Genomic DNA, 19,106 nt, shown 5'->3' with positions numbered 1-19,106 from the left:
ATTCTTTCATTGTCATTACCATTTGCTGGAAATTTCTTAGAACTTAAATTTCTCTATATTTACTTCCATCCATTATTTGTTAGTTTACATTTGTATATCAATCAATGTTGCATCAATCCTTCATATTTTAATTAAAATTCAAGTATAATAAAACTTTTTAATGACCTTTGTATTACTTCCCTTGGAGGACACAATTTAATAGCAACTACTATGAGAATTTGTCCTGTGTGCGGACACTATTTCATATCTTTTGCAGTAAAAATCTGTCCATTTGAGGGACACTATTCCATGGCAATGGACATTATTAAATACCAAAATTCTATGAAAAACTGTCCTCATGGACCTTTTTTCACAGGACACTATTATGTCTTACACGTCTCCTCGAGCATTTTGGTTGAAAACGTCGCATTTCCGCACGCTATATTTAATTGGCACGTTTTGACGTCGGGCACTTTCAACTAATTGATCCCCATGTCTCGGCATCTGCCCTGACTAGAAAAACCTCATTATGGACAGAAAAAATAAGTTCCATGCATAGAGATACGAATAACATTTATTTTAAACTATATTTTCATACCTTGTGGGCTTAAATACGGCGGATAATCGTGGTGTAAAGTTGTTTTCTGCATCATTTTTTTGGTCAATTTTGACGAATGTCGATTGCGTCCGTGTTTTGTTTGGAAATGTATGTTACCGAATTTATTAGACAACATGGCTATCTTAATTGAAAACTTCTGATATAAAATTGTACTTTATGTCAATTGATCAAATAACTATACGTGTTCTACGGCTAATTTAAAGAGAAATCAGATTTTTTATAACGTCTTGAAAATGCCGTTGTCATAGTGAACAAAGGGGAATAATCAAAAGAATTTCCTAAAAAAAGGTCGGTCTATTTCGATCCCACACATGCAATGAAATATTACCAGCACATTGAAAAAACCTAAATCAATTGCAAATTTAACCAAGCAGTTAAATCATGGTTACTGTTTATGTCAGTTAAAGTTTTTTCTCTTTTACACCTCCATTTGCAAGGAATTTATTTGTCGACCATAACAACTTGTAAACCGGAACTTGTATAATCCCTATTAGAATTAGGATTCCTAGAAAAGATAAAATATACACTTTTTACTTTTTGTCATAAAAATGTTACTTTTAATATCACTTTTAAATATACATCATGTGGATATAGGCTGTGCATACATATCTTGACATGTAAAATTTCTGTGATAAACCTACTTCTACTTTTGAGAATTATAAAAATACATGTAATGAGAAAACACAATTTTAAAAAATCAGACATGTATAAAGGCATGTACAAACCAATAAATATTTTAAATAAAAGCATGTGGTTTGATTGCCAATGAAACAACTCTCAATCCAAGTCGCAATGAATAAAAAAAAATAAACAATCATAGGTCAACATACAGCCTTCAACATAGAGCCAAGGCTTACATTTGTACACCAAACAGCAATCCATTTAAAGGAACCAAAAATGTAAAAAACAAAAGTCTTATCTACAACATGAGAAAGGAGAAACACCTATGAACCGCATCAACAAACGACAACCACTGAATAACAGGCCTGTACATACACAGTGCATAAAAATGCATACATCACATGTACATGTACATGTATATATACAAATGTATATCAGTTTAATAAAGGTAATTTACCATGCATTTCAATTTAATTTTCTTACTATCAACCAAGCTTACAATAAATCGTAAACGTATAACCATTGTTAGTTTGTACAGATATTGTTTTCACTTACCTAAATATGCAGACATTTCAGCAAAATCTGTCTCAATCCAGTTTGTGTCATTTCGTCCAGCTAGCTACTGTTTGCGTTGCATTTAGGTTGGTCTCTTGGGCATGTTTACTAATCATGTCTGTGCCAGTTCACTAACATCAGCATTCATTAATACTTGAGGTCCGGTACGTTCGTTAAACTGTTGAACATTTATATCTTGATTGGCCTCGCTCCATATTATCTCATTCATGTCGGCATGTCAGTATCATCATTTCCATCCTCCTGATCCTACACGATTTCATCATCAATATCATCTTCCTCCTCATTAACCAACGGTTCATCTATATCAGATACATTCCCGTTATCCTCACCTTCAATACTTTCGTCGTCTGATATATTTTGAAGGGCTGGTCCAGACACAATTTGTTCCTAAACATCCCATACACTCGGCCTGCCTGAGGCCGCCATATTTGTTATTGTCGTCTGTTATTAATACATTTGTGTACATGTGAGAATCTCATGAATATTCATCGATTAAGTGTATAATGACCGCCCATTTCCTACGATAAGCACTGGCACTTGTCTCATTTATTGATTTTTAAATGACACATCATTTATTTTTACATTAACGTTTTGAAGACAAGATACATGAAAAGCGTAGGAAAGCGTAGTTTCGGGGAAGGTGATAAGCGTAAAAAGCATATACGCGGTGTAAGGGGGTAAGCGTAAAAACCGTATATGCGTGGTAAAGTATTAATGAGTGAAGGCCCTCCAATTCGCTCCGCTTCTGAAAACGTTAGAAATGCATCTTTTTTCTTTGTTCTTTTCTTTTGGTTGAAATAAAACCGAAAGACCGTAGCATCAGCAACTATGTGACGTTCTGTTTCTGGTAAATATATTCAATGTTTTATAAGATACAATGTATGTAGAGAATCATGTGTGTTTACATATAATTCTATCCTCCGATGATAGGTTTGCACATCTACTTAAGTATGCATAATATTTTCAACAATATTTAAAACAAACATACATAAAATGTTAATCAATTATGACAAACATATAAAAAGAAGTGCTAGAGAAGATGTCAGAACTAGAAACAAGAACATAAATACATTGTCATTAGAAAGTTCAGTAGCTGTCTGCTTCCACATCTGGACCGTTGACACGAGCACATATATATTCTTTTAGATATTACGAATTGTCATTGATTGAGGCCAGTTGGCAGGAATAATATTAAAGTGATTAAACCCTTTTCACAAGTTGGGTGAGTTGGTGAAAAAGTGGGGTATTAGGTGTAGGGCGATTTGCCACAGACAGTGGGGTAATTTGTCCTGACACAGTTCCAAACAACCTGATTTTACCTGGAAGCAGGACAAATGATCAAATCACCCATTGACCTCTTTGTTATAGATCTTAAAAAATGTGATGTTCATGTGAAACTTTTAGTATAAAATTTATCAAAAAATCAATGAAGGATAAAAAACTTAATTCAAATAGTTTGGGCGTGGGGTGGGGGTGGGGTGGGGAGGGGTCAACATTGCTGCAAGTTTTGTTTAATTGAAATCGATTTTATACAATCCTTATTGGTCAATAAATTTTTCCCAAATTAAGTTAAGAGGGGGGTAGGGGGGTCAATGAAAAAACTTTATAAATTAAGTTTTTTATCCTACATTGAACTTTTGGTGTGGTCCCTAAAGGAGGCAATCCAATACAGTATGTGCGCTCTTGTTTATAACTAATACTCTTACAGGGATAACACATATACATGTATTTGGAAACAAATGATAATTAAACAGACAATAAAACTACTGATAACTTTTTTTTTTAGGAATGATTGTTGATCTTTATATTTATTATACATTAACATTAATAACAATGCAATTTATGATAAATACTTTCTATGATGAAAATCCAATTGTTAAATGAGAAGACCAAATTTTAAAGTGAAGGGAGATTCTTTTAATATTGAAAGCTATATCCTTTCTTCAAAGAATCAATATAACAATAAAATTTAAGACTGAGGACATGTCATGTTTGGGGAAAAGAATTATTTATAATTTGCGAGATATATATAAATCCTGCATTTACAGCAATTTATAATTCTTGAATTCTGTAGACGAGGAATTTATGTTTTAAATGATCTGTTGAAATATTAAAAGTAATTAAAAAAATATGTAGCCATAAAGAATAAAAATAATATTTTTGTAGTAAACATTTGTTTATTTTATTTTTATCATTTTAATGAAAAATTTGGTCCAATGATGCATGAAATTAATATTTGTTAACAGCCTACATGGCCTATGGGCCTTTGTTTGAGATCACCTGTAATTTAAAATACCTGTAAGCACCACCACATTGGGTAATTACCAGTTGTTCATTTGTCTTTTCTACTGATAATTTAATTAGCTTCTAAATGATCAGTGCTCACCCAGAGGGTTTTAATTATAGCCCTCATTTCCTGGCAGATGACATCTAAAACACTTGAGTGATTCTCATTATACAGTGTACCAATATAATGATTAGAATTATGCTCACTCAACTCAAGTTGTAACTTTAACTGGATATACAACAGCCATGCCTCTTACAAGTTCTTTCAATTCTCCTACAAAGGAAAATATATCTTCCTTGGAATCAGCCAGTAGTATGATGCATTCTCCAAAAGAAATATTGAAGAATCAAGATGAGAATTTAACAGAAAAAATAGAACTTGAAAATAATAGTGAACAGTGTGAAGAGAAAATATCAGTACAATCAGAAAAAGACACTTCAGACTGCAAAAGTGATGGACTAGCTCTTACAAACAGGCCAAGTGATCATGAATTTACAGAAACTGATGAAACAAAATTTAATGGAGTTGAAGATCAAACAAAACAGGAAGAAAGTAAAAAATCTGAAGCAATGCTAAATAATGTTGAGAGCGATAACATTGAATTTAACGATATGGAGAAAAACTTTTGTAAGGAGACATGTGACAGTGAAGGACCTGGATCCAGTAACTCAGAAGAAACAGGACATCAACCCAAGAAACAAAATAACAAGATAAAAGAAGAAGCACAGTGTCGTATGTCTGAGAACAAAGTTTCAGAACATTTTGAGAATGAAGATATGGTTGTAGATAATTGTGGTCTAGTAACCCCTAGTGTAAGCTACCTTTAGGATTTTTAAAGAAATCAAACCCTTTACTTGGTTTAGCAAAAGTAATTTAAGTGATGTGGATCATTACATTTATATGTACATGTTAAAGGGTTAAACACAAATAACCTTGTATGCATTCATGATAACTTGAAAAAGTCTTGATATTTGTTTTGTATTTCAGACGATTGAAGTGTTTATAAACTAGTTTCTCTTTCAGCAGATAGATTTGTACCTAAGATGTGATGATTTACCATAATCCATTAGTTTAATGTTACAGATCATTCAGCCAATGATAGTTTTTGAAAGAGGTGTAAATTCAAAGTACTTCAACTTTAGGTGAGAATAAACACATTACATATAAAATTATATTTTCAGATGCCAGGAAGAGGTAAAAAGAGAGGTCGTAGTTCAGGTTCAGGTTCTTCAGAGGTCACACCAGAACCTAAAAAAAGAGTCATTCTCAAGGAGGAGGATTCAAAAAATTCTAAAGGTTAGTTTATTATCAGTTAAATGTGTCTGTGTAGCTTAGAGCAGAACATCACTGCTGCATAAATCATTTCTAATATACTTTTGCTTATATTACCTAAAAAAGTGAAGACAAGAGTTTGCTTTGTTTATCAACATGATTGTATAGACTTGAAAACTCAAAATACTACTTTGAGTTCAAGGGGATTACCCTTGCTGGGTTACCTCAAAACTTTTACATTTGGCTTCAAAAAGGTAAGTATGATATAAATGATTACCACCAAATGATTAGATATTATATATGCTAGAGAGGTTCTGTGAATAATCGTCAATAAGTAAGGATCACTTTAAAGAAGAGGTGTTAGGCAGACATCAATCAATCAAATAATGCCAGTCACAATCAAAATAAATATTGTCATGAGATTGGAAAAATGTTTGAATTTTGATATGCCATTTACTGGACGTGTTATGGTATTTTTTTGAAAATTTCTGATTTGACATTTTGGAGTAGTGGAAATTGTCATAAATAAGGAGGGATTTACAAATATTTAGTTATTATGAAACTTTGATGACTCATTTATATTTACTGAAATAAGTTCCTTTTTTTTTTCTTCTTTTTTTTTTAAATTTCTGATATGACATTGCAGAGTTATGGAACTTTATCAGTTGGAAAATGAGATGAATTTCAAGTCACTATCATTTATATCTTTACAAAGATGTGAAAAGAATATTGTCAATAATTTTTCTTGACGTTTGATCATTTCAGTAACACATCACACACATCCAGATTTTACAGTGCCAGGTATTCCTCTTACATTGGGGGAAGGAGATGTTGGCCAGCTTGGACTGGGAGAAGATGTCATGGAGAGGATGCGTCCAGCAGTTGTAAAACTTGATGACAAGATTGTACAAGTGTGTGCAGGGGGTATGCACACAGTGTGCTTAACCAATAAGGGAGAGGTAAAGAAAATAAACTGGACTGTTTGTTCAATTTGAAAATGTGGAAATTATCATCTGATTCTCTTGAATGATAGGGTCCGGAGGCTCTTCATTTAAGGGCATACACTAGTTTTGTCCCACTTACAAAACATATTATTTAAAGGGGCACTAGCTACAAGATATATAAAAAATCTAAAGTAAGATTTTTTTGGTTCAATCAACAATGAAAGTGAAATAGTGGAATAATTATTCGCTTTTATCAGCCAAAATGTTTCAATGTTGTCAAATTAAGCTAAGAAACATTGATAATTAGTTATTCACTTGCAAGTAAATAATTTCGACCTCGTTAAATCCGTATTCATGTGAACTTCAATTTAACCCCTAGCTAGAGATTGACAATGCATGCATAATACGTGAACTGTTTATTTAAAGGAAAAGAATGTCAACAATGAAAGTGAAACAAAGGTATATCATTTGATAACTGATTTTATCCACATAAAATCATTCTTATGGTTGCAGTCTTGTAATTGACTGCTCCATAGGCTTACATGCAAAACAGCTGATATTTGAAAATAAAAAAATAAAAAATGCTACATAGAAAAAAAATTTCATGTTCATATCATGTATGTACTAATGTGAAATTGTGATTTAATCGAAAAAAAAGGGGGTCTTGCCACGAAGAATAAAAAGTTACCCAATCCTGAAGTCAAAACATTTTTTTTCTACTTTCTGTTTGCTATTTTTACTAGGCCGCACCACTTCCAGTAAACATGATATCCTTCCACTTTCCTGGATTGATATCCCAAAAAGATGCAAGATTTTTTTTAAAGTCTATATGTATGTTTCAATTCAGCATAAACCTATAATCAAACAGAAAAAGTTGAGTTCAGAAAAAAAATCAGAAAAAAATGCACTATTTTGTTTCCCTCCATGTTTTGACATCCACTGGAAATTGGAGTTGTAATACAAGACTGGTACCTTATACGGTAAAAACAATGAGAAACATATATTTTTAATCTATAAAATAGAATCAAACAGACCTTTAAAAATCCAATTGCACATGTTGACTTAATCTATTCATATCTTTGTTTATGTTCACATCACTTATATGGTCATCTGAGGTCAAATCGATAGTTAAATAGATGGCGTCTGGACTAAAATACACACAAAACGAACCTACATATCGACCCCATGCTCTGTAAACTGTTTATATTAGACTTTCGATGGTTTGGATAAATGTTTTACATTGTTATAAATCAAATATTAGAATTTAAGTCAAATCGGTGACCATGAATTTGACAGCTAGTGCCCCTTGAACATACACAACTTCATTACCTCCCCTGTTACTGTATCATATCCCCATAAGTAACTTTTCTTTATTACCGCCCCTGTTACTGTATCATATATATGCAAAAAAGTAATTTTCAGTATTCATGAAAATTTTACACTTTTCAAATGTTAGTTTTTAATAGTATTCATTTTAAGAGGTAGTGTGTGGCCTAAAATTCCAGTGATATTTTCCAACTATGAAGTTGGAAGAATTGTTCAATGTAAAGTTTTCTTTAGAATATAGCATGATAATATTTCATAATGCAATCATTTTCTTTCCTAGATAATTACATTTGGTTGCAATGATGAATCAGCCCTTGGCAGAGATACTTCAGAAGAAGGATCAGAGATGTACCCAGCTAAATTAAACCTGCCTTACAAAGTTATACAAGTTAGTGGTGGAGATAGTCATACAGCTGTTTTAACTGAAGATGGCCATGTGTATGCTTGGGGTAACTTTCGTGTAAGTGTTGTTTTAGTGTTTTCAATACTCTTCAATTAATCAATTCTAATAAGCTGTAAAAAATAAATTGTTTGTAAAAAAATCATTTTTCTATGTACAATATTTACATGATAGATACACAATAAGCTTTTATATGAACATTCTAAAGGTATGAAACAGTGGTTGGGAAAGTCCAGTGCCATGCACCAATTGTGCATTTTGAAAAAAAGCGCATAGTGAGGCTTAAATTAAAATATTGTTTGTTTGCCCTTTACCGACCGACCCTTTAAATTCGTTCCGCCTGAAAATCTTTTATTTGTATTTATCAGCAAGATTTTATTTTATTTTATTTTTTCGTTCCTACCAAAAATCTTTTATTTGTATTTCCCGCTCAAAACTTTTTTACTGGAATCCTCGGGTTTTATCTTTATCGTGAAAGGTCTAGTCCGTTTGGTATCACGTGAGCGTTTGACATGAACACTTGCATTTAGAGTTTCAAAGCATTTGTTTGTAATCGATGTTGAACGCTTTGAAATCATGATATGACGTACGTTAACTCTGTATTTTTATACTTGAAGAGCAGGGTTCATTTACAAAAAAGTTTGTTTAATACAAAATAGTTTGTTTAATACAAAATTATCAACGTGTGTACAAACCGTAGTATTTTTGTAAACGGACGTTGTATTCTATGTAGGGATGGCCTTTTGTGATCCGTAGATCAGGAAGATTATGTTAACGATGCCTTCGACCAGCATTGCTATATTATTTATATCTGACATGAACCAAAGGTGACAAAAGCCTGTGAAGTGGAGAATATTTGGCAGTAAAATCGCCCAAGTTTTATATACAGATCATTTATAAATGCGATGTAAAATATGTGACAATTGAGTTCAAGTCTTGTAGCATTTTTATTAGAAACATAGGCACACATGGAAATTTAAACACTCTAGGGACTTTTTCTACTAGTAATGTATGTCTGCCCGGACATATTTTACCAGGACAAAGTTATCTCTTACAGAAAACCTTTAGGTAGAGGTAAGCGTACACGGTACGTAGTACAGAATATTAGTGCAAGCTAAAACTCTTCAAAGTTCCAGGCATATTTAAACGTTGAAAATATGCGGCACAGCTCTATATTTTGATATTTGAAAACAAAATAGTAGTGCATATGAATTAACTTCACATTCTACATGATACTTGTTTTCGAAGCGTAGTCCCAGAAACTTAGAATGAAATTGAAAACAGTGTGGCTGTGGCCATTGATTGACACATTAAATTCATCCATTAACTGGGACAATTTAGGTGAACGTGTGTCTGTAACGACCACTGTTCACGACGTACCTACGATAGACATTTAAACTGTGGGGTCACCAAAGGTTTCTTAACGCCTTTAATTATAAAATAGTTCGAAAAAATAATCAGGAATAACCTTTGTTTTGATTTATACAATTGATATAAATCAAAACATAGTGTTATTCCTGATTAATTTTTCGAAATACTTTATTAAGGTGTTGAGGACCTTTGGTGACCCCATAGTTTAAGTGTCTTTAAAAAGTACACAGTGAGCAATGATCGTTACATACAAACGTTCGCGTAAATTGTCCCAGTCAATGGATGAATTTAATGTGTCAATCAATGGCCACAGCCACACTGTTTTGAATTTCATTCTATTAGCAAAAGCAAAACAGACAAAAATTACATTATGCAGATTTTGTATCTATAAAATAAAATATTATACCTACCTGCCTACCCATGAAAAAAAATATACCGAGCCAAGTTATTTTTTTTGGGAAAAAAATAAAATATTTTACCTACCTACCTACCCTGTTTCAAAACATAGGGTCGGAAAAGGGCAAACAAACAATATTTTAATTTAGGCCTGACAAGCAGCACAATATATTCACTTGGTACCTGGTAGATTTGATATTGTCAAATTTATTTCTGATTGATAACCTTGATAAACCATGGTCTTAATTTTGGATAGAACCAACTTAATTATTTGAATATGTACTATAAGGAAGATATTTTTTTCTTTAATTATAATTTTTCAAGTGAAATTTAATTGTTTTGATTGGAAAAGCAGAGTTCATTAGGGTGTGTGGGGATAAATTATATAAATATAGAGAAACAATCTTTCCAGGTCTTTCCAGATTACTGGAACATTCTTAGAGACAAACAAAAACATTAGATTAACAACTAACAGTCATTGTATATAAACTACAGAGTTATCATATTATTATGTAAATCTTTTTACAGGATGCAAACGGATCAATGGGCTTAACCTCTGGTGGCATAAGTAAAGACCCCCTTGAGATGTGCCCAGGGGAGACTGTTGTAAAAATAGTGTCTGGAGGAGATCATTTAGTATGCTTAACAAACAAAGGCGAAATATTTACAGGAGGTTGGCATATTATAACTTGTCCTTTAACATGGAATATTTTAAGTAAAAATAACAATACTGTGTTTGAAGACTTATTTGAAATTAATTGCAGGCTGATTGATACTATATGTACTGAATGTAGCTGATGTTTCTGTATTTGTGATGTAAAATTGCAAGTGAAGAATGAAATATTTTGAATATTTTCAAATACAGATTTTGCATAAGTGTTTAATTAAAAAAAGTTGTATTCCTTCCAATGTTCCAGCTAATAGGGACATTGTATTGAAATCCATTTTTAGCTCACCTGGCCCGAAGGGCCAAGTGAGCTTTTCCAATCACTTCTCGTCCATCGTCCGTCGTCATCCGTCATCGTTAACTTTTACAAAAATCTTCTCCTCTGAAACTACTGGGCCAAATTAAACCAAACTTGGCCACAATCATCATTGGGGTATCTAGTTTAAAAAATGTGTGGCGTGACCCGGCCAACCAACCAAGATGGCCGCCATGGCTAAAAATAGAACATAGGGGTAAAATGCAGTTTTTGGCTTATAACTCAAAAACCAAACCATTTAGAGCAAATCTGACATGTGGTAAAATTGTTGATCAGGATAAGATCTATCTGCCCTCAAATTTTCAGATGAATCCGACAACCCGTTATTGGGTTGCTGTCCCTGAACTGGTAATTTTAGGGATTTTTTGCTGTTTTTGGCTATTATCTTGAATATTATTATTGATAGAGATAAACTGTAAACAGCAATAATGTTCAGCAAAGTAAGATTTACAAATAAGTCAACATGACCAAAATGGTCAGTTGACCCCTTTAGGAGTTATTGCCCTTTATAGTCAATTTTTAACCATTTTTTCGTAAATCTTAGTAATCTTTTACAAAAATCTTCTTCTCTGAAACTACTGGGCCAAATTAAACTAAACTTGGCCACAATGATCATTGGGGTAACTTGTTTAAAAAATGTGTGGCGTGACCTGGCCAATCAACCAAATTGGCTGCCACCGCTAATAATAGAACATAGAGGTAAAATGCAGTTTTTGGCTTATAACTCAAAAACCGAAGCATTAAGAGAAAATCTGACAGGGTTTAATTGTTTATCAGGTCAAGATCTATCTGCCCTGATGTTTTCACATGGATCGGACAACCCATTGTTAGGTTACTGTCCTGAATTGATAATTTTAAAGAAATTTTGCCGTTTTTTGTTATTATCTTGAATATTATTATAGATAGAGATAAACTGTATACAGCAATAACGTTCAGCAAAATAAGATCTACAAATAAGTTTACATGACCAAAATAGTCAATTGACCCCTTAAGGAGTTATTGCCCTTTATAGTTGATTTTTAACATTTTTCATAATTTTTTGTAAATTTTTAGAAAATATTTTCCACTGTAATTACTGGGCCAAGTTCATTATAGATAGAGATAATTGTAGCAACAAGAATGTTCAGTAAAGTAAGATCTACAAACACATCACTATCACCAAAACACAATTATGTCTTGAATTTATCTGTGTCCATTGTTTAATATGCACAAGACCAAGGTGAGCGACACAGGCTCTTTAGAGCCTCTAGTTTTATGTGTTTATCACATTAACAGTAGAAGTGCAATAAAATAATTTAATTTCATTTGCCTTTTTAACTTTAATATGTATGAATGATGATGAATTTACAATATTTGATTTTTGTTTATTTGTTTAGGCTGTGCAGAACAAGGCCAGTTAGGAAGAGTAGCTGAGTGCTTTGCTGGTCGAGGCAGTAGGAGAGGAGTAGGTATGTCACTCATAATAGGGATGTTATTAGCTCATCTTTTAAAAATAATAAAGATTTGAGAGCACTGAGTATTTACTTCAAATTTATCAAATCTTCTTTCTTTTGTTTTTAAAATTTAAGATTAATGAACCAGTAATTCTGTTTGCTGTCCAATATATATATATTATATATCAAACAAGAAGGTAACCCTCCCGAAACGTAAGCTGATTTTTATCAGCTACAGTTAGAGGAGGAAATGATGCACCTGTGCAATGCTTGGCAGTGTTGTCGTAGAAGTATGAAGTGAAAAGTACAGTTTTCAGCCCCTGTCAGGGAGGAAGTCAAAAATCAGAAAATTGTTAGATTGATATTCAAGGCACCTTATAAATATTACAACACCTTGTTTTTCTTAATCAAAAGAAATTTGATGGACAAGGTATAATTTACAGTTGTCATTACATAAAGGCAGACATACATATACATTTCAAAATAAATCTAAAAGAATAAAAGAAATATTAAAATACTTAAATTTAATTGACAGCCCTATACTATTTTATTGTGTTTATGCTATCTAGATTTTCCTTGTTTGATATAATGAATAGTAGCTTTCAAAACATTATTTATCAACATAGTTTTTTTTTCAGATTCTATATTAAAAATGGGGCCTGTACGGTGCAGAAAACACAGTAGTAGAAAGCATGCCACATTTTCAGACATCTGGGCAGGACAGTACGTTACTTTTGCCAAAGAAAAAGAGTCCGGTGATATTTATTCTTGGGGACTTAATAACTACTTTCAGATAGGTTAGTATGACCAATCCTTTCATTGTACACACATAAAAGAAGAAAACATGATACAAGTTATAGATAATTAAGGGTTCTAAAATTTAAAAAAAAAAACCCACAGAAATGGAAGAGAGTATTTCTTCATCATGAAAATATAAACTCATAAATGCAATACTAATATAGAAGCTGTGTGTATCCAGTCCATTTAAATTGCCAAGTAAGAAAACCTTTATCATGATTTTGTTTTATTTTAGATTTATTGTAGATAAAATGAAATGTATTGTATGACCATGTAAGTGTGCACATTAAGCAGAGTTTTGATGGAGGATGAATAAATAATAAAGTGACTGGATTTAAGTATTGTATGTAAAAAAGCTAATAAATGTTTTTGTTTTAGGCTTTGATGATATGCAGAACAGATTTATTCCAGAGTGGATTCCATCATTTGCAGCTCATAATAAACAATGGACTAAGATTCAAGCAGGCCAGCACCATACAATGTTGTTAGATGAGGAGGGTAAGTATATAACAGATAAGGAGGAGATAAGCATAGGGAATCTCTCACGCTACCAATTATTAGATGTAATTGCTTCTTGTTCACATACATATTTAATATCTTGTGTACATTTATCTGAAAAAATGTACAGTTTGTTTTTTAATTATCTTGAATTTTTTTATTCTCTTGTAAGTAAAAAATGAGCGTTTAAAAAAAATAAACATTGCAACTAACCTAAAACTGTCTTAAATTGAGCAATGTTGTTGCCAATGACTCAAGTCAACTGTGGAATAAATGACAGATGCTATCCATTCAACATTGGTGCATTAGAAATTTGAATTTACAGTATGTAAAATTTGCTGCTGACATTATTCAATCATCACATATGCAAATTAATGAATAGACAGTTTCTTAATTTTCTAGTCTTTTATTGGGTCAAATCATAAATAATTGATTAATGTGCTATTTTATGGTTGTAGGAAAAGTGTATACGATAGGAAGAGCAGAGTATGGCAGGTTAGGACTGGGTGAGAAAAGTGGAGAAATGAAAGAGCCTACACTAGTAACAAAATTAAGTGATAAAATCATAGACATTGCTGCTGGACAGTCAGTGTCACTGGCACTAACAGCAGATGGTAAGTTATATAATGCTTAAAGTAAGGTAACAGCTTCTTTACATATTAAAAGATGTTATACAAGGCAACTAGGGTGAGAAGTTGCTTTTCTGTCTGTCTTTTTGCTGTTAAAGTTAAGATATTCAATTTATTTCTTTAGATACTTAGAGAAAGCATTAACTTTACAGATTGGTTGTACATATTTCATAGAAACAACTTTTTATGAAGAATTTTCTTTCATTTCTGATACTCCTTACTCTGAAAAACAAACTGATTTAAGACACAATAAATTTGTGACTTCATTAGAACAAATGTAGAATGTGATAAAAAATACCGTTGGTAGTAAATGTTTCATCAATTTATAGCATTAAATTGGCAGATTCTTTTTTAAATCACTAGTCAAAAACTGTTTATTTTTGTAAATTTTTCTTCTTCCACCATTGAAATAATTTGCAACCAACCACAGATCAGAATACAGATTATAAACAAAATTTGTGCTTTTACAATAATAACTACAGAGGCATGCATGGCACAGCTGACTGAAGAATAATATCTCAAAAGTCAATTACGCATTTCACACTCATCAATGAAAATGTGTGAATTGCTATTGATTTTTGGGTAAAGATTGCATGAAATTCAATCAAAACCCTGTTTATACTGACTTGATATCTAAATCTTCCATAAATGGAATTAAATGCATGTTAGTTTTTCTTTAAGAAAATGATTTTCCTTTTGACTCCCTTTTAATTACAGTTCCACATGAATTTAATCATCTGGTTCACAAATTTAGACTCCATTATTTAAGGTAATGTAATTAACTGTGTGTATTCAATTTCATATAGGTACTGTGTATGGATGGGGTATGGGAACTAGTAGACAGCTGGGTACAGGAGATGAGGAAGATGTATGGGAACCTGTCAAAATGTCTGGGAAACAGTTAGAAACAAGGTAAGAACAAGTAGTTGCTTCAGATAGAACTATACATTGGTCTTTATAAATTTGGTACATGTCCACAGTCAAAATATGTTTCCACTCTATTGGCGCTTTACAAGTTTTTTTTTGTAATTTATTTATTTTTGACATAAAGACAGAAAACAATCAAGCAGGATTACACACATGTACAGTTTCAAGTATGGTCTTTAAGATATTATTATTATATGATAACTCTAAATAGAAAGACATACAACAAAATATAACTATAATTTTCGTACCAGTTATAAAATATTTAAATCACCTAGGACAGATTGTAATGGCAACCATTTTTTATCTATATATTCTTTTTGTGTAGGCGATAAGAAATTTACTGTATGTTGTTCTATTCTTATACAGTATTTTAAATATTCAATACTACCTTTCACAGAAGGTTTTTCTCCTGAGTTTTTACAGCTATAAATATAAAATTTTAAAATCAACATTACTAGAACACACCCGCGAAATCGCGGGCATTCAGAGCGTGGATGAAATTATGTAAAGTGTTGTGGCTAGAATTTTTGTAAAAGATTTAATGACTGGAGAATTTCAGGAAAGGTATCAAAAGTCATAGGTATTTATGGACAGGAAAATGTTTTTATTTTATCCCTCCTCCTTTATTTTCAAAATTCCCGTTTTTTTGTTTTCTATTAACTTCAATATGAACATACATTCAGTATACTATGAACATTCAAGTCAGGAGCCTGTAATTCAGTGGTTGCCGTCTGTTTATGTGTTACATATTTGTTTTTCGTTCATTTTTTGTACATAAATAAGGCCGTTAGTTTTCTTGTTTTCTTGTTTTACATTGTCATTGGGGGCTTTTTAAAGCTGACTATACGGTTTGGGCTGTGCTCATTGTTGACGGCCGTACGGTGACCTATAGTTGTTAATTTATGTGTCATTTTGGTCTCTTGTGGACAGTTGTCTCATTGGAAATCAATGAACATATTCTTTTTTGTAATCAATGAATTTTTGTAAATGTTTTAATGACTGGAGAATATCAGAAAAAGGTATCAAAAGTCATAGGTACTTTGGGACAGGATAATTGTTTTCTAGCCCGGCTCCTTCTTTTTTTCTCAAATTCCCACTTTTTTCTATTAATTTTATTACACATGAATATGCGGTTCAATTTCATTACACATGAATATGCGGTTATCTGTATATTATGAACATTCATTACTATAAATAAAGTGTATTTGCTTTTTACTTTCACTATTGATTCTCAGTTTACTAATCGATCCACGGCGGTCATGTTATATTATACAGACCCTCTCTATTTAATTAACCCTTTGACCGCCGTGGAAAGTAAACTTGAAAATGATAGCAGATAGAAAATACACTTTATTCGTAGTATATGTATGTTCAAAGTGTACAGGAAAACGCAAACCGGACATCCGATTCGACTTAAAATTTCGTCCAATGACGGAACAATATCCGGACGCCTTATTTCTCGTTTTTCTCCCAAAATACCTCAATCTGAATAATCATATGAATGGATGACAAATGCGACTATGCACTGTACATATAGGACACAAAAGCATGATGATTAATTTATTGTGGAAAGAAGAGAAGCGACACACAAAATGAGGTCTTCTCGTTTAATAGTATAGATATGTTGTACTACATTATATGGGTCAAAAATTTCCCCAATACCAAAAATAACATCTTTTGCCTCTATATGTTTAAGGCTAAATCCACATTTTAATAATAAATCTTGAAGTGTTATCCAAATATTTTTGCTATATATACATTCCCAAAAAATATGCAATAAGGTTTCTTTGGTTTCAGTGCAAAAAGTGCACATTTCTGTTTCTATTAAACCACATTTATAAAGAAAAGAGTTTGTGTATTCAATTCTATGTAATAACTTGAATTGAAAATTTTGAAGTTTAGTGTTTTTTGTTGCTTGAAATGCCATCGAATAGATTTTGCCCCATTCATCAATCTTAACACATAAATCATCAGACCATTTATTTTGAGATCTTAAAGGATTGTCTTTAATTTTTACAAGTTAGGTAAGATAGATAAAACAGATAAAACCAGAATATTTAAGTTGACAAAATACACATTTTAATATATAAAAAAAGAGAGACAGCAATTATGATATTTCCATATACGAAACACAGGTTCCATTGGGAAAGAAGAAACTTGAAATAAACAGATACAAAAAGGTTAATAATACTATTAAAGCATTGGATTAGGGACATTTTCAGTTAGCAAGATTGGATGAATTGGAAACAATTTTTCTTCATATAGTGGTCTTTAATTGTTGCAAGTTATTATAATGATGAGTGTCATGGTAAATGAATGTTTTTCTGCAGGATCCATCCAGCCTCTAGTTTCTTCAAAGTTATATGCCTTTAATTAATATTGATAGTGGATAAATAAAAGCTATTGTTGTTAAAGCAGTGATATTTATTTTTCAGAAATGTTGTGGGATTATCAGCTGGGGGCCAGCACACAGTACTTTTAACTATGGACGAATAATATTATGTGTTACAATAATTTATAACTATGTTGACTTGTCATTTTTATACGACCGCTTTCAATTTTTTGGTCGTATATTGGTATCACGCTGGCGTCGTGGTCTATGTCGTCGTCCGAATACTTTTAGTTTTCGCACTTTAACTTTAGTAAAAGTGAATAGAAATCTATGAAATTTTAACACAAGGTTTATGACCACAAAAGGAAGGTTGGGATTGATTTTGGGAGTTTTGGTCCAAACATTTTAGGAATTAGGGGGCAAAAAGGACCCAAATAAGCATTTTCTTGGTTTTAGCACTATAACTTTAGTTTAAGTAAATAAAAATCTATGAAATTTTGACACAAGGTTCATGACCACAAAAGGAAGGTTGGGATTGATATTGGAAGTTTTGGTCCCAACAGTTTAGGAATAAGGGGCCGAAAGGGTCCAAAATTAAACTTTGTTTGATTTCATCAAAAATTGAATAATTGGGGTTCTTTGATATGCCGAATCTAACTGTGTATGTAGATTCTTAATTTTTGGTCCCGTTTTCAAATTGGTCTACATTAAGGTCCAAAGAGTCCAAAATTAAACTTAGTTTGATTTTAACAAAAATTGAATCCTTGGGGTTCTTTGATATGCTGAATCTAAAAATGTACTTAGATTTTTGATTATTGGCCAAGTTTTCAAGTTGGTCCAAATCGGGGTCAAAAATTAAACTTTGTTTGATTTCATCAAAAATTGAATAATTGGGGTTCTTTGATATGCCAAATCTAACTGTGTATGTAGATTCTTCATTTTTGGTCCCGTTTTCAAATTGGTCTACATTAAAGTCCAAAGGGTCCAAAATTAAACTAAGTTTGATTTTAACAAAAATTAAATTCTTGGGCTTCTTTGATATGCTGAATCTAAACATGTACTTAGATTTTTGATTATGGGCCCAGTTTTCAAGTTGGTCCAAATCAGGATCCAAAATTATTATATTAAGTATTGTGCAATAGCAAGAAATTTTCAATTGCACAGTATTCAGCAATAGCAAAAAATCTTCAATTGCACAGTATTGTGCAATAGCAAGAAATTTTCCATTGCACAGTATTGCACAATAGTAAAAAATCTTCAATTGCACAGTATTGTGCAATAGCAAGTATTTTCAATTGCACAGTATTGGGCAATAGCAAGAAATATATAATTGCACAATATTTCGCAATAACAAGAAATTTTCAATTTTTTTGAAGTTGTCTTTCTTTGTCCAGAATAGTAGTTGAATCTACTTAAATCATTGTTTTATACAATATACAATGTATATTCACTTTTACTACCAACTGATAAATTAAAACAATCTTTACCATTCAGTGATAACAAGCACTTTTTTTTACATTTTAATATTTTATGATGTATTTAAATGAGTAGTTATTGTTGCAAACTCCATTAGAAATTCGAATTGAAATCAGTTTTGGAATAAGGGAAAGGGGGATGTGAAAAAAAAATTGGGGGGGGGGGGGGAGGATTTCAATTTTTCTCATTTCAGATTTCATAAATAAAAAAATAATTTCTTCAAACATATTTTTGAGAGG

General features: G+C 31.9%; 1 protein-coding gene across 1 annotated transcript; it reads left to right on the top strand.

Annotated features, from left to right (window-relative positions):
- Positions 1 to 4,312: 4,312 nt before the first annotated feature.
- LOC139502474 (regulator of chromosome condensation-like) lies at positions 4,313 to 17,681 on the top strand. Its single transcript, XM_071291956.1, has 11 exons — positions 4,313 to 4,894; positions 5,264 to 5,378; positions 6,120 to 6,313; positions 7,905 to 8,084; positions 10,320 to 10,464; positions 12,151 to 12,222; positions 12,846 to 13,004; positions 13,384 to 13,503; positions 13,962 to 14,117; positions 14,939 to 15,044; positions 17,495 to 17,681. The coding sequence occupies exons 1-11, from the start codon at positions 4,328 to 4,330 to the stop codon at positions 17,553 to 17,555; spliced, it is 1,875 nt and encodes a 624-aa protein (XP_071148057.1). The 5' UTR covers positions 4,313 to 4,327; the 3' UTR covers positions 17,556 to 17,681.
- Positions 17,682 to 19,106: the final 1,425 nt, after the last annotated feature.

Source organism: Mytilus edulis, chromosome 1 (assembly GCF_963676685.1).
Source record: "Mytilus edulis chromosome 1, xbMytEdul2.2, whole genome shotgun sequence".
NCBI classification, from domain to species: domain Eukaryota; kingdom Metazoa; phylum Mollusca; class Bivalvia; order Mytilida; family Mytilidae; genus Mytilus; species Mytilus edulis.
This window is presented reverse-complemented; position numbering and strand designations above follow the sequence as displayed.